Source organism: Hibiscus syriacus, unplaced genomic scaffold, assembly GCF_006381635.1.
Source record: "Hibiscus syriacus cultivar Baekdansim isolate YM2019G1 unplaced genomic scaffold, ASM638163v2 tig00110418_pilon, whole genome shotgun sequence".
Taxonomy (NCBI): domain Eukaryota; kingdom Viridiplantae; phylum Streptophyta; class Magnoliopsida; order Malvales; family Malvaceae; genus Hibiscus; species Hibiscus syriacus.
In genome coordinates this window covers 1,752,047-1,770,255 of record NW_024062730.1, presented here as the reverse complement: position 1 = coordinate 1,770,255, position 18,209 = coordinate 1,752,047, and the positions used below count along the sequence as shown (strand labels likewise).

The following is an 18,209-nucleotide window of genomic DNA, read 5'->3' as shown; positions in this document are numbered from 1 at the left end:
ACATGATAGTAAGTGTACGTTATGTTAAGGAATTAAGACTTGCGATGAGTCTAATTCCGATATTATATGATATGAGTACTAAAGCATAAATATGTAGTGATATGGTGTTAGATGTATGGTATATGAGTAAATGCATATGCCTAATTGTTGAATGCATATTTATGTGTGAACTATGTAAATGCATGTATTTATGATAATAGGTCATGTTATCATGAGATATATGATAAAATATATGTGAAAATAATATGACTCGTATGTGTTTCTATTAGAATGTTATATGATATGTTATGTATGTGAAATGAATGATATGAATACATGTTAGTATAATAAGATAGATTAGATGTTATAATTGAATGAAGGGGTTGTATCAGAACATGTATATGCAAAAATGTGTTGTGAGATAAGAATCATGGCTATGAACTATGTGAAAAGGAAGCTATGAACTATGTGAAAAGGAATACAAGTAAAAGTGAAAAGCTATGTGATAAGTGAATGTGAATTACATAGAAATATGCTATGTGAACGTGAACTATGTATCTACATGAATATGTAAAAAGATAAATAATAATGCCCATGTTATATAATACGAGAGCTATAGGTATAGTTGGCATGCCAAGAGTCGAGGGTCTACGTGGTCCTTCAGGACATAGTGGTCCTTCGGAACACAATGGTCCTTCGGGACATAGTGGTCCTACGAGACAAATTCTACGCGCCCCTAGTGGGATTTATACAAGCTGTGGTGACAGCATTGTGCGCAACCTCTAGGTACTCACATACCTTAAGTTCTCAATAGTGTGCATGGGCTTTGAAAAGAAACATAATTTGATATAATGATATGTGTGTTTCCTGTGAAATGGTATATGTGATATGTGATATGTATAAGTGATAAGTTAGGATCATATGATAATAATGGTAACAAGTGCATAAGTGTAGTGGTGATATGAGATGTTATATGGTTATGTATGATATAATCATAGTAATCATTCATGTATTGTTGTGTTTTTAAATTATATTACATTTTATGTTCAATATATGCTCATATGATGGAATTGAATTAATGACAAGGAAATAAATAAGGATAAACATGTTAGTGATGAGTTCAATAGGTATATAAGTATAGTGTGTATTACATAAGATGTTCATGCATTTGTTAGTTACTTTATGTATTTACATGTCTCACTAAGTCTATGACTTAGTGTGTAAGTGTCTTACACGTAGGTGTGGATAAGTCAGAAGATCAAGCTTCGGATCCGTAAAGCAGCATATTTCCGCTCAAAGTTTAGATCAGAAATATTTTGTAAAGTATGTCTTGTCATATAATTTAGTATGTTGGCATGTAACTAAGTCATTATATATGTACACTCTGATGGAGTCTGTTAAGGTTTTAAACATGTTTATGTAAAAGAATTACTTTATAGAATAGAAGTTTTAAATTTCTATGGTTTTTTTATAAAAGTATATGCTTTGAATGGTCAATGTGACACCTCGGACTCGTATCCGGGTCGGGTACGGGTTGGGGTGTTACAAGATCTTTCTTCAGTTCTTCATTTTCTGGTATACAAACTTGATTCTGATAATACAAACATCCATAAGACTTAATTTCAAAATCTTTCATTTCTCCTTTATTCACTTGTTCCATTATATCTAAACATTTTTTATTTTTATTTTGTAGATCTTTGATTCGATCCAATAAGGCATGTCTCAATCTCAATTCTGTAATCAATGTGCCATCTTTTTTCATTGATAATTTTGCATCTAACGCTCTCATAGTAGCAAAGGTTTTCCAGCTAAGCGCATCAGCTACCACATTAGCCTTCCCAGGATGGTAATCAATTATCACATCATAGTCATTTAGAAGCTCAATCCATCTACTTTTCCTTAGAATTAATTCATTCTTAGTGAGCAAATATTTTAAACTCTTATGATCAGTATAAATGTAACATCACTCGTCATATAAATAATGATGCCAAATCCTCAAGGCAAACACCACAGCTGCTAGCTCCAAATCATGCGTCGGATAATTTCGTTCGTGTTCCTTTAACTGCCTTGAAGCATAGGCTACCACTTTACTTTCTTGGATTAAAAAACATCCCAAACCATTATGAGACACATCACTGTAGATTACATAATATTTTCTTGATTATGGCTGCACTAATACTGGTACCTCTGTCAGAATCTTTTTAAGCATGTCAAAGCTTGACGCTTTTTAGTCCAGACAAATGGTACATCCTTTCGGAGTAGCTTGGTAAGTGGAGATGCAATTATTAAAAAATTCTTAACAAATCTCTGATAATATCCAGCTAATCCCAAGAAACTTCAGGCTCCAAAGATATTTTTCTGAGTTTTCCACTCCACTATCGCTTGTACTTTCTTGGGATCTACTCTAATTCCTTATGCTGAAATCACGTGGCCCAGAAAAGCGGCCTCTGACAGCCAAAATTCACTTTTTGATAATTTAGCATATAACTTTTTATCTTAACTTCTAAAGTACAAAACGGATATGTATGTCATACTCTTCCTTATTCTTAGAATACACCAAAATATCATTAATGAATACGACCATGAATTGATCCAAACACGCCTAAAGCACCCGATTCATCAAATCCATGAACATTGTTGAATCATTAGTCAGAATGTGAGAAGGGAACCATATAATTTTGTGCCAAGGTACCTTATTTTTTTGTCTTGAACAGCTTCCCAAACGTCTTTAGCAGTTTTAGCTCCTGCATTAAGAATGGGAAGAGAAGTAGATCGTAGTTCTAGTAATCTCTTGATGTTCCAGCTGTGAAAGGCTTTTCCAGCCATGTCCTTGAAGTCTTCATTCTTAATTACATAGCAATATAACCAAGCGACCTAGAGTGATCCTTCTCCTGCAAGGATATTACGAATAAGCTGGATCATGCAGGCAATGTTCCAGGATTTAATGTTCTTCAAACCTAGGCCTCCTTTGAATTTGGGATAGCAGATTCTTGCCCAGCTGACCCTAGCTCCAGTTGCTGCCTGATTAGTTACATTCCATAGGAAATGAGAACATAGCTGATTAATTCGATTAATAATAGTTTGTGGAAGGATAAATTGACTGCACCAGTAGTTAGGCACACTAAACAAGATCGTTTTGACTAACTCAAGCATTCTAGCATAGCTTAAGAGCTTACCCGACCAGTGGTGGAGTGTTAGCTTAATTATGTCAATAAGAGGGTGGCAGTCCTGTTCTGTTAGTTTTTTAGTGACTAATGGAACCCCCAGGTACCTAACTAGAATAAAACCTTGCTTGAAACCAGAAAGCTTTGATAATTTGAAGATTTTGAGACGAAATTCCAGAAGCAAAGAGTTCAGTCTTGCTAACATTAAGCTTAAGATCATATATGTGGTAGAAATGATTTAAGACAGAGATAATTCCAGCAATAGAATCAGGATTTCCTTTGCAAAAAATTAAGAGATCATCAGCAAATGAAAGATGGGTAAGGCCTATCATTTTTCATTTAGGGTAGGGTGATACCCAAAAATCCCTTTGGCAGCAGCAATATTAAGAGCTTTAGAGAGGATGTTCATAAATAGATAGAGGGTCACCTTGTCTAATCCCCCTCTTGTCTTTGAAATAACCAACCAAACTGCCATTAAGAGAAATAGAGTATCTAGCTTCTGTAAAACAGGCTTCTATCCACCTTATGAAGATACTTGGCAGCCCAATAGCTTTGAGGATAGTATAAATGAATTCTCAATTAATGGAGTAGAATGCTTTTTTAAGGTCGATTTTGAGGGCATACCTTGGAGATATATGCTTCATTCCATAACCTTTTACTAATTCTTGAGCAATGAGAGTATTATCAATTATAGTTCTTCCTTTAACAAATGAAGACTGGTTAGGAGTAATTATTTTTGGCAGCAGCATGGTCAGTCTTTTAACAAGAATTTTGGTGATGATTTTGTATAGCACAGAACAACATGAGATTGACCTGTAATCCTTGACAGTGCTGGGGTTTTGAATCTTAGGAATCAAGGCTATTATAGTGGCATTAAAGGCAGGCAAGATGAAGGCTTCTTGGAAGAAAAATCTAATAGATTTGATTACATCATCATCTACCACAGGCCTAGTTTTTTCAAAAAAGAGAGGGGTGAATCCATCTGGGCTTGGGACCTTGTCATTTACTTGATTAAAAATAGCTTCTTTGATTTCTTCATTAGAGACAGTTTTAACAAGTTCAGTTGAAATCTCAGCAGGCAAGCCAAAATGGAGCAGACTTTTCAAATAATGAGCATCAGGCTGCTGAACATTAGGGTCAACTGTACCTAGTTAGAATTTGAAGAACTCTAAGACTTCTGAAAACATTTCATCAAATGATTCCAGCCTTTTTCCTTGAGAATTAATAAGAACTCTAATGGTGTCTCTTTTGTTTTTGGTTGCAATGACAGAGTGGAAGTACTTGGTGCATTTGTCCCCCTCTTTGAGCCGTCTAACTTTAGTTTTCTTCTTAAGGAACATATTTTCAGCCTCTTCAAGGTTAGATAGCTCATTTTGAACATTAAGTTCTTTATCAATAGGGTTGGATCCTTTAATATTTAGGATCTGTAATTGTTCCAACTCGGTTCTCTTGAGTTTGACCCTAGCAGATAAGTTACTGTAGGAATTCTTGTTTAAAGATTGCAAGCAAGGCTTTAGATGTTTAAGCTTGAGAAACAAAGCTTGCATAGGGTTACCTTGAGCAAGTTGCTGCCAGGATAACCAATTAATGCCCAATATGATCTCAAACTCATCAAACGATAACTCCATAAGATTCATCAGGAAAACAATCCCTTGAATTTTTATCAAACAATTTCTAATAATATGTGTAACTCTAGCACTATGACCCAGTGGATTTATAGCTATCATATCACTATTGATGGGTTTAAACAGAATACCCTTATCTCTGACTAATTTCGAACTACTATAGGAATGTGTAGAACCTAGATCAATTAAAAAACACATGATCATAATAAAGATAGAAAGTACTTATTATAATCTTTGGGTCATCACGATCGTCATTAGTTTTGATATTATAAATTCTGGCTGGAGCACGAACATCGGACTGAGAGGTTGTCTCTGAATATCCCCTCCCTCTACCTCTACCTCGGCCACCTCTCTGAGATACATCTACAAACCTCTCTGCCTGAACTAATTTCTCTCTTGCTAACTGACAATCTCTGATGAAGTGACTAGTGTCTCCGTAACGGAAACAGGCTCCAGTCTTTATTCTACAAACTCCAGGGTGAGTTTTACCACAATGCTGACATGGTAACATCTGACCCTGTGACTGAGCTGATTTGTTAACTCCTAAGACTGTCGTCTGAGTCTGTTGACCTTTTTCTTTTGCTTCAAATCCTTTACGACCAGAAGAACCACTTTTAAATTTATTTTGATACTGATAACCTGAGCCTCGACCTCTTTTAGACTGAAACGAGGATGATGCTCTTGATATTTTAGATTGTCTCCTCCTCTTTATCATATAATTCTCATTTTAAGCCATTTCAAAATATTTTGCTTTATTCTCTACTTCCTGAAAAGTGGTCAAGTTCGCAATCAACAGAAGTTCTCTGAGTCTAGGATGAAGACCTCGAATAAATTTCTAACATATGTCGCTTTCGATGGGAACCATCTTCGAGGCATATCGAGCAAGTTTATTAAATTGACATTCATACTCGTACATAGATTTACTACCCTGAATTAGATTAAAGAAATATTGCTTCATCTGGGTAATAAAATGCTCCCCGATATACTTCTTTTGAAATACCTCCATGAAAATTTCCTATTGATCTGATCTGAAGGAACATGTGTCGTCACATTAGTCCACCATATACGAGCATGGCCTCATAACAGTGACACTACTCTTTCCAATATTTCGTTATAAGAACAATGAAGATTTTCCAACATAATTTTCACATCATTCAACCGCATATCTGCCATTATTGGGCCTTTGTTTGCTTCTCCTTTAAATTCTACAGCTCAAAACCTTTTTAATTCTTTCGGAACTGATATTCTCAAAGCTGAAAGAGGAGGTGGAGGAAGAGGATGAGGAGGGGGATGTGTTGTTGTCAGCTGATATCGAGCCAGGACAGCCTCTACAGCTTGCAAAAATGTTCCCTGATTTGGAGCCGGCACTCCCTGATGTACATGCACTCCCTATCGTTGAGGTACATGATCTACCTCATTACTACTCCCACTACCGATTCCCTCATAAACCTCTTGTTCGGTGGCCCATCTAATACCTTCCGAACCATATCATATCAGTAATTTCGACATCCTAGTAGCATATATATATTTTCGATATAACATTGGCTCAGTTTAGATTAAGAATTGACTAAATGTGTAGCTCTAATATCAATAAATGTAACACCCATAGCCCATAAATATCTAAAAATACGAGCCATAGATATCACATCAAACTGACCAATATTCACTATTCATAATTGCTAAATATTTTTCTAAACATTAATTTTTCACTTTGAAACTATTTATATCTACTTGAATTTTCATATCATTTAAAAACATAATATTATATATTCTATGCATATCAAATACTGATAATTTAAAATAGTCAAAATAAACAGTTCTAATTTACTATTACAAATCATTTAATCAAAAACTGATAAAGTAAATTAATAACATAATTATACATGTCACTACTAGTCAAAACAAACATCGATGATGTTTTACTGATACTGATATTATAGATAGATGATCTTCACAAGATGCTCGGGAGGCTCCTCACTGCACGTCGGGTTTCCTATCAGGTCCTACGCTTGAAAATCATCACGCGCTAAGTACAACTTAGTAAGGTAGTAATATTAAAGGTGAGAATAAATATATAAAGTGCGAGGCAATAATATTAAAGGTGAGAATAAATATATAAAGATCGAAATATATATATATAAAAAATTAAAAATAATTTAGACAAAAAATTTCAGAATTTTCAAATTGGATATCTCGTCATGTATCTTTACCAGAAACCTAGAAGGGGTCATCTTATGACTTTCATAAAATCATATTAAATTATATCAGACAGAATATTAGTCAATATTTCTTTTCAATCAGACACTTTTCAGAACTTTCATAATCTATTTTTGTAGCCCAAAGTATATTTAAGAGAATATAAGGTATGTGAGTCAGACGAGTGTGCGTAATAAATATTTCAGTTCTATCATCAGAATCGGAATAGATAAGCACAAACAGTGTTATCAACTCATAAATCGCAATATGCACACAAAGTGTAATCCCATCGGAATATATGCTAATGTACCCACCGATAAACCACAATATATCAGAATCAGAATATAATCACTCCACCTCATGGCATGCCAATTGTACCTATGACTCTTAGTACAACATACAATGGGCTTTCATTTCAATTTATAATCATTTAATAAAAATCACATCAGAATCATTTTCAGATCTTATTCACACACAAAATATAATAGGGCAGTTCATACCCAAAATCATTCATAAAACTTATTAAAATATTTCGGATATAATTTCAAAAATCAAAACATAATTCATAACTTTGAAATAAATAATGTTAGGTTGACAAGTGGTCCTAGATCAAAATAATTAAATAAACAAATTGCACTCATCTTTGCCTCACTACCGAACATTTATATGTTAATTCTCTATTCATGGACTTTTTCCTTTCCTTTCGGATCGTTCGGATCGCTAGGTATATAGTAGTCTGACAACATAACATCATAACATAACATATTCAAACTTTATGTTATTATATATGTTATTATCGAACTAACATAATTAAATCTAAAAAATATAAAAGTCTATGAAATAAAAATCAATACGGTAATTAAATTAGAGTTTAATTAAAATTCCAAACTTCTCAAATACTCTTAAGCTCCCAAATATTCATTCCCAACTTAAATCCCTCAACTTTTACCAATTTCCAAAACCAAATCAATAAACTTTGAGTTTTTCCTAGAATTCACCTCAATTTTCCATTAAATTCATCATAGCCCTTCACTATTATGATCGTATCACATTAATTACATAAAATTTCCAGAACCTCCATAAAATATTCAAATCACCACTTAAACATTCAAAAGCTTGCAAATTCATCCTTAACTTTCTTAAACTTTGTTAATTCAACCTCCAATCTCTATAAACTTATAATTTTATTCAAACTTAATAATTAAACAAAATTTTCAGCAAGATTCCAGAATTGTCCTAATATACCCAAATGATACTTCTAAATTTACTAACTTGCAAACAAGTCCCCATTTTCTTAGGACCTTTCGAATTCTAACCCAACTTTTACCAAATTTGCAATTTGGTTCCACAAAACTTTCCAACTTAATTTTCTAGAATTTCAATACTAAGTATTATCATTGAATACTCCTACTCTCACGTTTATACAATAATGTCCCACAATCCTTAAAACTTGTAAACTAGCCATTTTTCACTTTCAAGGTTCCAAATTGATCCAAATCAATCTCCAATTCACATAGAATACTTCTAATATCATTTCTAAACCATAGGAAATTTTTCAACGTTTTCCCTTAATATTTTCCCTATGGTCGAATACCCTATGTCACTTTAGGGAGACTTTTTGTTCAATTTCAAACATGAATTCAACCTCCTATGATCAATTTTATGCATTTTCAATCATCACAACATTAAATTACATCAAAATTACAACATTTCCAAAAACTCTAATTAAGCCAAACCATATATATGCATGTACAATCAATTTTAATCATCATACATGCTTTAAAAAATAATCACCAACATCAAAAACATAAAAATCCTTCATCAATTCTTCAAAATCACTAAACCCCTTTAAACCCTAGTCATCAAATCTCAACACACAAGTATCCTCACCATGAAATATTTATATCAATTGATAGAGAATTTTATGTAGGTTAATTCTCTATCTAATAACTTAATCCAAAAATCAAATATTTATCTTCAAAATCAAAATAAAGATTCATACCTTGGAGCTTGGTAGGTTTTGGTTAAGAGAGATGAACAAGCTGAAAATTAGGCCTTTATCTTGATTATTCTAGTATTTAAAGGATAATACACATGGCATTTATCTAATTTAATTGAATTTAAAATTCAATTAATGAGAAATTAAAAAAATACCATTAATAAATCTTGAAAATTTTCCAAATGCCATTGTATTATCTTCCATTAAAATATTCCTTGGCCAAAGATGAATCAGCTTGGCTTTAACTTTCTAATTTGGCCATGCAAATTTTGAAAATTATATTTTAGTCACTAAAATTCCACTGTTTAGTTAAATCTAAACAATTAAACTGTTCTGAGCCAAATTTCTTTGATCTAAAATATGGAAATAATATCTCCAACCAATTCCTAACATCCTTCAAATTTTCGTTAAATTTCGATTTGATCCAAATATTCGATTTCAATATCGAATTTTATCGCTTTATAGCTTTTAACACAAATCTCGTACCGAAAATCTGATTCTCATGAAAATCTTTATTTTAAGCCAAATTGTTCATTTACAGGCTAAAACATATATATAAATTTTTGTAATTTTATTTATGGTCCTTAAATGTTTTTAAAGTTTACAGTTTAGTCACCAAACTTTCAAAACTTATATTTTAGTCACTAGATAAAATTTGGGGTATTGCAATTGTGGTACTTGATCAAATTTCAAAATTACAGTTCAAGGAAGATGAGTTATTGATGATACACCTGTTAGTGGTATGATATCACTTGATGATATTTATCTAAGATGAAATAAGGATGTATTTGAAACAACAAAATTTTAGGAAGCTAAGAAGGATCTAAAATGGGTTACTACAATGAAGGATGATCCCATCGTGATCGAAAAGAATAAAACATGGAAGCTAGTAAAAAGAACTGTTGACAGAAGAGTGATTGGAGTGAAGTGGGTATTTAGAACCAACCTGAATCCTAAAAGGGTATGCTCAATTTTTTGGTGTTGATTTGTTTGACACTTTTTCTCCTGTTGCTAGACTCGATAGGATCAGGTTGTTACTTGCGATAGCTACACAAAGGGCTAGAAACTCTATCAACTTGAAACTAAATCAACATTCTTGAATGGTTTCATGGAGGAAGAAATCTACATCGAGCAATCTGAAGGTTTTACAGTGAAATGGCATAAAGATGATGTGTATATGCTCAATAAGACATTGTATGGCCTAAAACAGACGGTGCGAGTCTGGTATAGTAGAATTGATGAGCATTTAATATAATTTAGTTTCAAAAGAAGACTCAATGAAGCTACCCTCTACATCAAAGGTGATGAAATCAATTTTGTTGTTGTTTCCTTATGTGTAGATGATTTGTTGGTCAGAGAAAACAATGTAGAACTTGTGAGAAAGTTCAAATGAGATATGAAGCAAACCTTTGATATGACGGATTTGGAAGAAATAACTTATTTTCTGGGAATGAAAGTATAGCAGAAAAATAGGAAAGTGTTCATATACTAGAAGAAGTATGCTAAGAAAATTTTGAAAAAAAAAAATCAAAATGGATGAATGCAAGAGTAAGTAATCCTATGTGTCAAACAGAGAAGATGAGTAGAAAAGATGAAGCTAAAAAAAAGTCGATGAAACTTTTTTATAAAAGATTAATTGTGTGTCTGATGTATCTAATGGCTACAAGACCAGATATCTTACATTTTATACGTCTATTATCCAGATTCGTGAATTGTACAACTGAAACATATCTTACCACTACTAAAAGAGTCCTTAGATACGTGAGAGGAACACTGAATTATGGAATCAGATTTTTTGCAAATCATGATTATGTTTTACAAGGCTATTCAGACAGTGAATAAGGAGGTTCACTTGATGATTTGAAAAGCACTTCATGTTACTGTTTCAAGTTTGGTTCGGTGTGTTCTCATGGTGCTGCAAAAAACATAATACAATGGCACAATTTATAACAGAAGTGTCACTATCAATTAAGCTTCATGATTAAGAAAAGTTTTGATGGATTTAAACCTGGAACAAGAAGGATGCACAGAAGTGTTCGTTGATAATTAAACTACAATTTTTATCTCTAACAATCTTATTTTTCATGGGAAAATGAAGTACTTCAATATCAAATTATTTTTTTCTTAGAGAAGTACAAAAGGAGGTGTTAGTTGGTCTAAAGTATTGGAAATATGAACTTCAAATAGTTGATTTATTCACAATGCCTCTACCAAAAAGCAAGTTTGAATTTCTTAGAGAGAAACTTAGAGTTCGCAGCAAGCAAAGCAAGGATGAATGTTGAAATTGTAGTTCAGCTGGTATAATTTTTAGTCAAAATAAATTTATTGTTTTTTCTTCTTTTTTTTTAAATATTTCTTTATTGTTATAGATTTTAGGAGTTTATTTATCTTAAATATGATTATTGCTTGATTTTAGGATGAAGTTGTTATTATTATTATTATTGTATTTAGAGAGCACTTCAACTTTAATAAAATGTGTGTTTTTCCTTTCAACTTATTTTCTTCTTTCTACTCTCCAAACTTTTATCTTTGATTCTTTAAGTTACAACAATTTATTCCAACATAAATGTTTTATTAAGTTGGAATGTGGGTAGAGTCATAGAAAACATACAAAAATGTGACTAGATGTGATTTAATCATACCTTGGAGTGTTGATATTGGAATTATGATTCAACCACATCCAACACCTTTAGTTAACCGACATCTTATAATACCAGACAAATTTATGAAATTATGAACTTAAAATTTGTTCATTGGTGATTTCCATCCCAAAATCACTTAAATCTTTTAAGGATCAACTTGAATAACATCCTTTGCTACAATGTGACCCAAAAATACAATCTCTAACAACGAGAACTCGTTCTTGTTGACCTTAGCGTATATCGATCTATCACAGAGTGTCTGTAGTGCAATGCAAAGATGACATTTATGGTCTTCCTTGAACTTGAGTACACCAAGATATTATCGATGAATACTACTAAGGATCTAAGTAAGGTTGAAAGTTTCGGTTTATAATATCCATGAATGCAACTGACATGTTTATTAGCGCAAACAACATAACCGATAGCGCATAACGGCCATACCTCATCATGAATGTCATATTGAGAATGTCAACCTTTTTACCTTCAGTTGATAATATTACGATCTCAAATCAATCTTGAAGAAAACTCTACTCATACTTTAGTTCTAAACCAAAAAGTTAAATAACCCAACTTAAATAATTTTTAAAAAAATTAAAAATATTTTTTTAAATTGAATTGAGTTTTGTTCATCCTTATTCTCGACGACTAAACTCCAATAGAAACTTTTTAAGTGACCAAGAGGTAATCCGACGTAATAAGTAGGAAGAGTTTCGCAAGAGATTAATCAGATTTTTAGAATGAATTTTAAAGTCAATTCACTCATTATTTGAATAAATTTAAATGGACCTAGAAAAAAAATAGGTCATGGTTTTCTCAATTAAATATGGTTTTCTGAATTTTTTTATATAAATAATACTTTAACAATTTGTCTGATCATATTTTTTTCTTTATAGATTATGTATATATAGTATTGAGTAAAGCAAAAAATATAATTATTTATTTGGTATAAAAAATTTAAACAGTTAAATAAATATTAATAAAAATAATATTCTAGTTTCACATCATTGTTCGATATTCCTGGTGGATTTAAAAACTCTAATGTCGAACATTCAACTCCTACAAACAGTGGCGGAAAGCAAGAGGGGCTACGCCCCCTTCCAGCAAAAAAAATTAAAAAATTATAATATAGATTCTTAAAATTTAAAAAACTTTAATTTAGTCCTCTCAAAAATTTTAGAAATTTAGATTGAACTTTAAATTTTTTAATGTTCTTGATTAAACTCGTTCCCATAATTTTTAAAAAATCACGTTAAAGTCTCAAAATTTCAAAAAAAAAAATAGTTAGACCCTAAATTTTTTGAAACAAATGTAAATTCAACCGTTCAATTTTTTTAAATAAATAATTTAGACCTATGAATTTTTTAAAGTTTTAAATTGACTCCCCAAACTCTATCACCAAGTTCCTTCACGGACTACAAAAATACATTTTTTAGCATTAAATTGAAATTAAGAATTCATATTAAAGAACACTTCTTGTAATATTATATTTATTTACCTTCAAGTAATTGTCCTATAAATAGATAATATTATAATAATATGAAACCTTAAAATTCGTTATCATCTCGTATAATATAATTGAATAGAATTATGGAAATTTTCTAATATCGTCAGCATTAGATTGACTCGTGGAATTATAGGTCAAGGAGGAATCACACGTCATAAACCATGATCAAAGAATGTTTAATTATAATAAGTGATAATTAATTAGAATAATGCATGCAAACCCTACTTTTACAAGGTTTTCAAGCTTATAAGACTCTGGAGACGAATGTTCCTTTTTTATTTTAGGAAAAGAAAGTTGGGCTTTGACTTTGGACATAAAATAGTAAAATATTCTTAAATATTAATTAATCCGTCGCATTTTTTAGGAATAATAATTAATAGTATAATATATAATAGGAATAATAAATTTAGTACTTACTTCCATCAAATGTAGCCGGGACTTACGTTTTTGTCTATATGCAAAGATTTTTACGCAGGAATTTATTTGCAGTGATTACTTTTCATTACAGATGTTCGTATGAAGTCTGTTCAACTATGTGTTTATTTATTTATACATGCACGTATTTTATCTATATTTTTAATTTTCTGACTGTTGGAGGTCTTCCACAGAAGCTGCTCTCTACTTGATGTTGGGGGCAGCCTACTACCCTACCTCTCCTTACCCCATTACATATAAAAATAGGGTTTTGTTGTTGTTGTTGTTCCATCAAATTATTTTAAATTTACAAATATATAAAGCTGATTCCCTGCGTCATCGTGCTTTTTATAGTTGTTGCTAGTTGGCATCTAATTTATTATATGTTCTATTTTTAGGATAAACTAATCCTCACTCTAATACATTTTACGGATTATTTGCAAAAAGAATAATATAATCCGAATTATTACTCATATAATGATAATAAAATTAATTTCACAACAGAGTATAAATATTGTCATATATCTTAAAATGTTCGTATGAAACCTTCGTGCATGCCCATACTTGCCCTGGAATATGTTCATAAGAAGCTCTTTTTAAGCTACAACTTGCAATCCCTTCTCACTTATATGACCTAGCTTCTTATGTCATAGCTTCATGCATGAGTTATCATATGTGACATTGGACATGAAACAATCGAATATTTCAAATGATAAACAATAAATTACAAGGTTTTCGGAATAAACTAGATATAAAACCACTGTTTAAAGACCTATTTGATGTCTTAGTGACCAATATGTTATTTTTTAAATTCCAATGGGTAAAATGAAATTTTACTCAAACATCAATGACCATTTGTACAGTTTACCTTTTTAAATTTATAAATTAATTGTAAGTCATTCTTCTTAATTAAATAAAGACGATAGTGATACAATCTTATGTTTTTTTAAATTCAGTGAGAAGAGTATACAAAACTTAAACGAAAGCGGTAAATCATGTAGTTTATCTAGTATCTAATAAGAATTAACATAAATGTTTTATTTCATGAAACAAATATTCAAATCAAAAAATAAATTGAATTATAAAGGTCAATAAATCAAAAAGTGCCTAGCTACTATTAAATCTTTGACTAAACTGATGTAATAATAAGGTAATGGGGTAATAATTTAATTAAGAAAAAAATAAAACTTTGTAAACAATTAATAATTATAAAATCATTTCCATCTTTTATAACTTTTCAGTAAAATAAGTAAAATTCAATATTCGAAGATTACATACGAGAATGATTTGAGTTGAAAATCACGTTTTTTTATTATTATTAAAAGAAAGGAAGGACGGTCGTCTCTTGTGTTGATTAGACTCGGGTCGCTACTAAAATCGGATTCGGTTTAATAATTTGGTTCAACAAAAGCTGTCGGGCCAATCATGTTTAGACTCCTACCCCTTCTAATGTTCAATCGTTCTTCAACTTACTCTTAGCTGTCTAAACACTCAATCTCAAACATCACGTTTATGTACTATTGTTCACAAAAATAAAATCCTAATTCGTTGGGTTATTTAAATGTTAAAATAGGATTTTACTTTTTTCACGAATTTCGAATTTAAATAGTTATGTCTTTTATAATCATTCATAGATTATTCTAAAAGAAAAACAACACTCGTATTTGATCCGTCAATAACATTGCTTTTTAAGTAAATTACACTTTACCTCTGGAGCTAATAGCAGGGTAAACTATTTGAATGACCATCCATCTAACTATAGAACTGGTGTCGATGTGATCACCATTTTTAAAATTTTATCAATACGATTACTTAACTATATAGTTACATGTCGTTAATAATTAACGGAAGTATTTAGGTGACAGTTAACAAAATTGGTATAATTATATATTTGGTCCTCAATACTTGTACATTCAATCAATTTGGTCTTACTCTTAATTCAATTTAATAAATTAACCCTTCAATCAAGAGGTAAGAGATGTCAACATATGGTCGTGACATGTAAATATGAAAAAAAAAGTACTAATTTTTTTAATTTCGAAATATTGAATTTTTTAATTGGTTTAAAAACATTTTTTTAATTTTAAATCTTGTATTAAATATAGTTTATAATATATAAATCATATTTAATTATAAAAATATCATATTTTAAAATTAATTTAGGTGTTCTTATATTTTATAATTGGCATATGTTTGAATCCTCATTTAAATGATTTTATTTCTTTGCTTTTATATCACTAGCAGTAATATAAGATAAATAGAGTTTGTTGCAATACTTAATCAAACAAAACATTTGGCACATTGGCTTAGGCGTCTCTTCAGGAGGTGACACGTGTCATTGTTTGATTGTATAGAAAATAAATTTAATTAAATAAATTTAAATTTATAAAAAAAACTCCAAGTGCTAACACGTGTCAACTAGGACATGTGTCACGATCATATGTTGACAAATATCATCTCTTGATTGAAGGATTAATTTATTAAATTAAATTAAAATTATGATCAAATTGAATATGTACAAGTATTGAAGATAAAATATATAATTATATCAATATTAACAATTATGTTATATGTTAACCGAGACGATTATATTAAAATAAATTAAATGGTTAAATAGTCATATGGACACTAACTTCATAATTAGATGATCATTCAAATAGTTTACCCTTAATATTATGATTCTGTCAATCCCTGGTAACGCCACTTAGAACACTATTCTTACTTTCTTCTTTTTTTGAATTTTTAAATCACAAAAAATTGTGATAGCAGTGGAAGATGGGGACCGATGGACATGATTCCAAAGCCTCCTTACAAATACACCCCCCACCCCCTCGCATTGCTTCATCATCAATCAAACCCATTTCCATCTTCTGATTTACATCAAAAGAAAATTCAAGCAAAAGCACCCCCAGAGGTCTAACCTCTGTTGGATACTATTGCTGCTACTACATATTTGCTGTTATTAGGTAAATTCATTTCTAATCTCTTCTTCTTATTATTATGATTATCTACATGTACCTTATAAGCAACATGCATGCATGTTTCTTTGTAACTTTTTGTTTAGCCATACCTATTTCCTAAGCTCTTTTGTTTTGTTTCTTTCAACTTTGACAGATAAATTTGTGTGATTACTTTATATTATCCTCACCTGAAGACGCCATGGATGCCAAGAAGCAAGGCATAGTCTCCATTCTCGTATCGGATTCCGACACACCGGCCGCCAAAGCTACTTCGCTTAGAAGAACTTTGTCCGCTGATATGTCGTTGACACAAGGGTTCATGTTGTCTCCCCTGAAAAAGAGTCCTTCATCCCACGAGTTCCCTGTTTCTTCATCGTTTGAAGAAGGGGAAGAAGATAATGAAGCGTCGAGTCAATTCGATGTCTGGGCTTCGATTCAACGAAAGAACAAGGAGGAAGTTGAAAATCGAGGCCTGTTCGACATATGGAGCTCGATCGTGTCACAAAAGGCCGTGGAAGGGGCTTCGAACTCTTCCCCGCCTTACATTCACCCTCTTGTGAAGCGATCAGGTAGCTGTTTGAGCGACAAGAGCCTTGAAATTTGCACCGAGAGCCTTGGTTCCGAGACCGGCTCCGATGGGTTTTCTTCGGAAACCGGTGACGTGGAGGAAGATAAGCAAGAGGATCAACAACTACCTCACCAAAAGCAAGAACCGGTGGCACCGATGGTTATGCCTTGTTTCGATGGTGAAAAGGCAGCAATAATTGAGAAACATAACTACGATGTTGGCAAGAAATCGTCAAACCCGTCATTTCCTCCGCCAATATCTTCCCTTTCGGCCAAAGACGGAGCATCGAGGCAGTTGAAGACTAGTCGTGATAATGGGAGATTGGTCATTGAAGCTGTTTCAATGCCTTGTTTGAACAATTTTCTTGCTCAACGCCAAGACGGTCGCCTTGTCCTCACTTTTGCCAATACCAATGGTACTGAAAAAGTGGAAGAGTTAGAAGAAGAGTTTGAAAGCTTTGGAGTAAAAGAAAGTGAAAAAGACATTGATGAAGAAGGGGAGGAATGTGAAGATGGGTGTTATGAGATTGAGGAGGCTCCTAAACTGTCAAGTGGAGCAATCGATGTGCACAGGTTAGCCGTTGTGATGAACAAGCCGATGTGGTCAGCAATTAGGAACCCAACATGGCCTAAAGATATCAATGAAATAGTCAAATCCGGAGACGAAGAGGGGAAAGTAAAGCCAACTGCCCCACCACCACCACCACCAGCAATAGCACAGTCATTGCCACCGCGTCCTTTGGTGTCTAGGCCAATTTTGGCGATAACAGGAGCAAGCTCAGTTATATCGTTGAATACTTATGAGTGCTACTGGAGGAGGCCGAATCACTGCATGTCAAAGGGACATGCGGCTGCGGCACTTGATCAACAGTCACAAGCAATGAAAGGGAAGATCAAAGGTGATGAGCTTGTTCCATTGTTGAAAGGGTGCAAGGAACATAGGTCACTTCTATTCTGGAGACCACATTGCATTGCCACTTCCTGACGAACAAAATCCATGCCCATAATATTACTCTTATTATTATTTTTGTTCTCTCCAAGCTAGTTTTTTCCACATCCCACTCTTTGAGGAGGCTGATCGTGTAGTAGTCAAAATCCCAATAAAAAAACACCCGAGGGAGATATATATATATATAGTAGAGATTTTGTATGATTCCCT

At 32.2% G+C, this 18,209-nt stretch overlaps 1 protein-coding gene across 1 annotated transcript; it reads left to right on the top strand.

The window, feature by feature from the left end:
- The first annotated feature begins 5,610 nt into the window (after positions 1–5,610).
- LOC120124439 (protein FAF-like, chloroplastic) lies at positions 5,611–18,153 on the top strand. Its single transcript, XM_039143118.1, has 3 exons — positions 5,611–5,640; positions 5,980–6,168; positions 16,638–18,153. The coding sequence occupies exons 1-3, from the start codon at positions 5,611–5,613 to the stop codon at positions 18,033–18,035; spliced, it is 1,617 nt and encodes a 538-aa protein (XP_038999049.1). The 3' UTR covers positions 18,036–18,153.
- The last annotated feature ends 56 nt before the right edge of the window (positions 18,154–18,209 follow it).

Bases quoted from the DNA above. Each gene is read 5' to 3' on its own strand.
- LOC120124439 (XM_039143118.1), top strand. From the start codon at position 5,611: ATGTCGCTTTCGATGGGAACCATCTTCGAG. The intron at 5,641-5,979 runs GCATATCGAGCA...TAAATTCTACAG, and splicing joins CGATGGGAACCATCTTCGAG to CTCAAAACCTTTTTAATTCT. The intron at 6,169-16,637 runs GTACATGATCTA...CAACTTTGACAG, and splicing joins ATGCACTCCCTATCGTTGAG to ATAAATTTGTGTGATTACTT.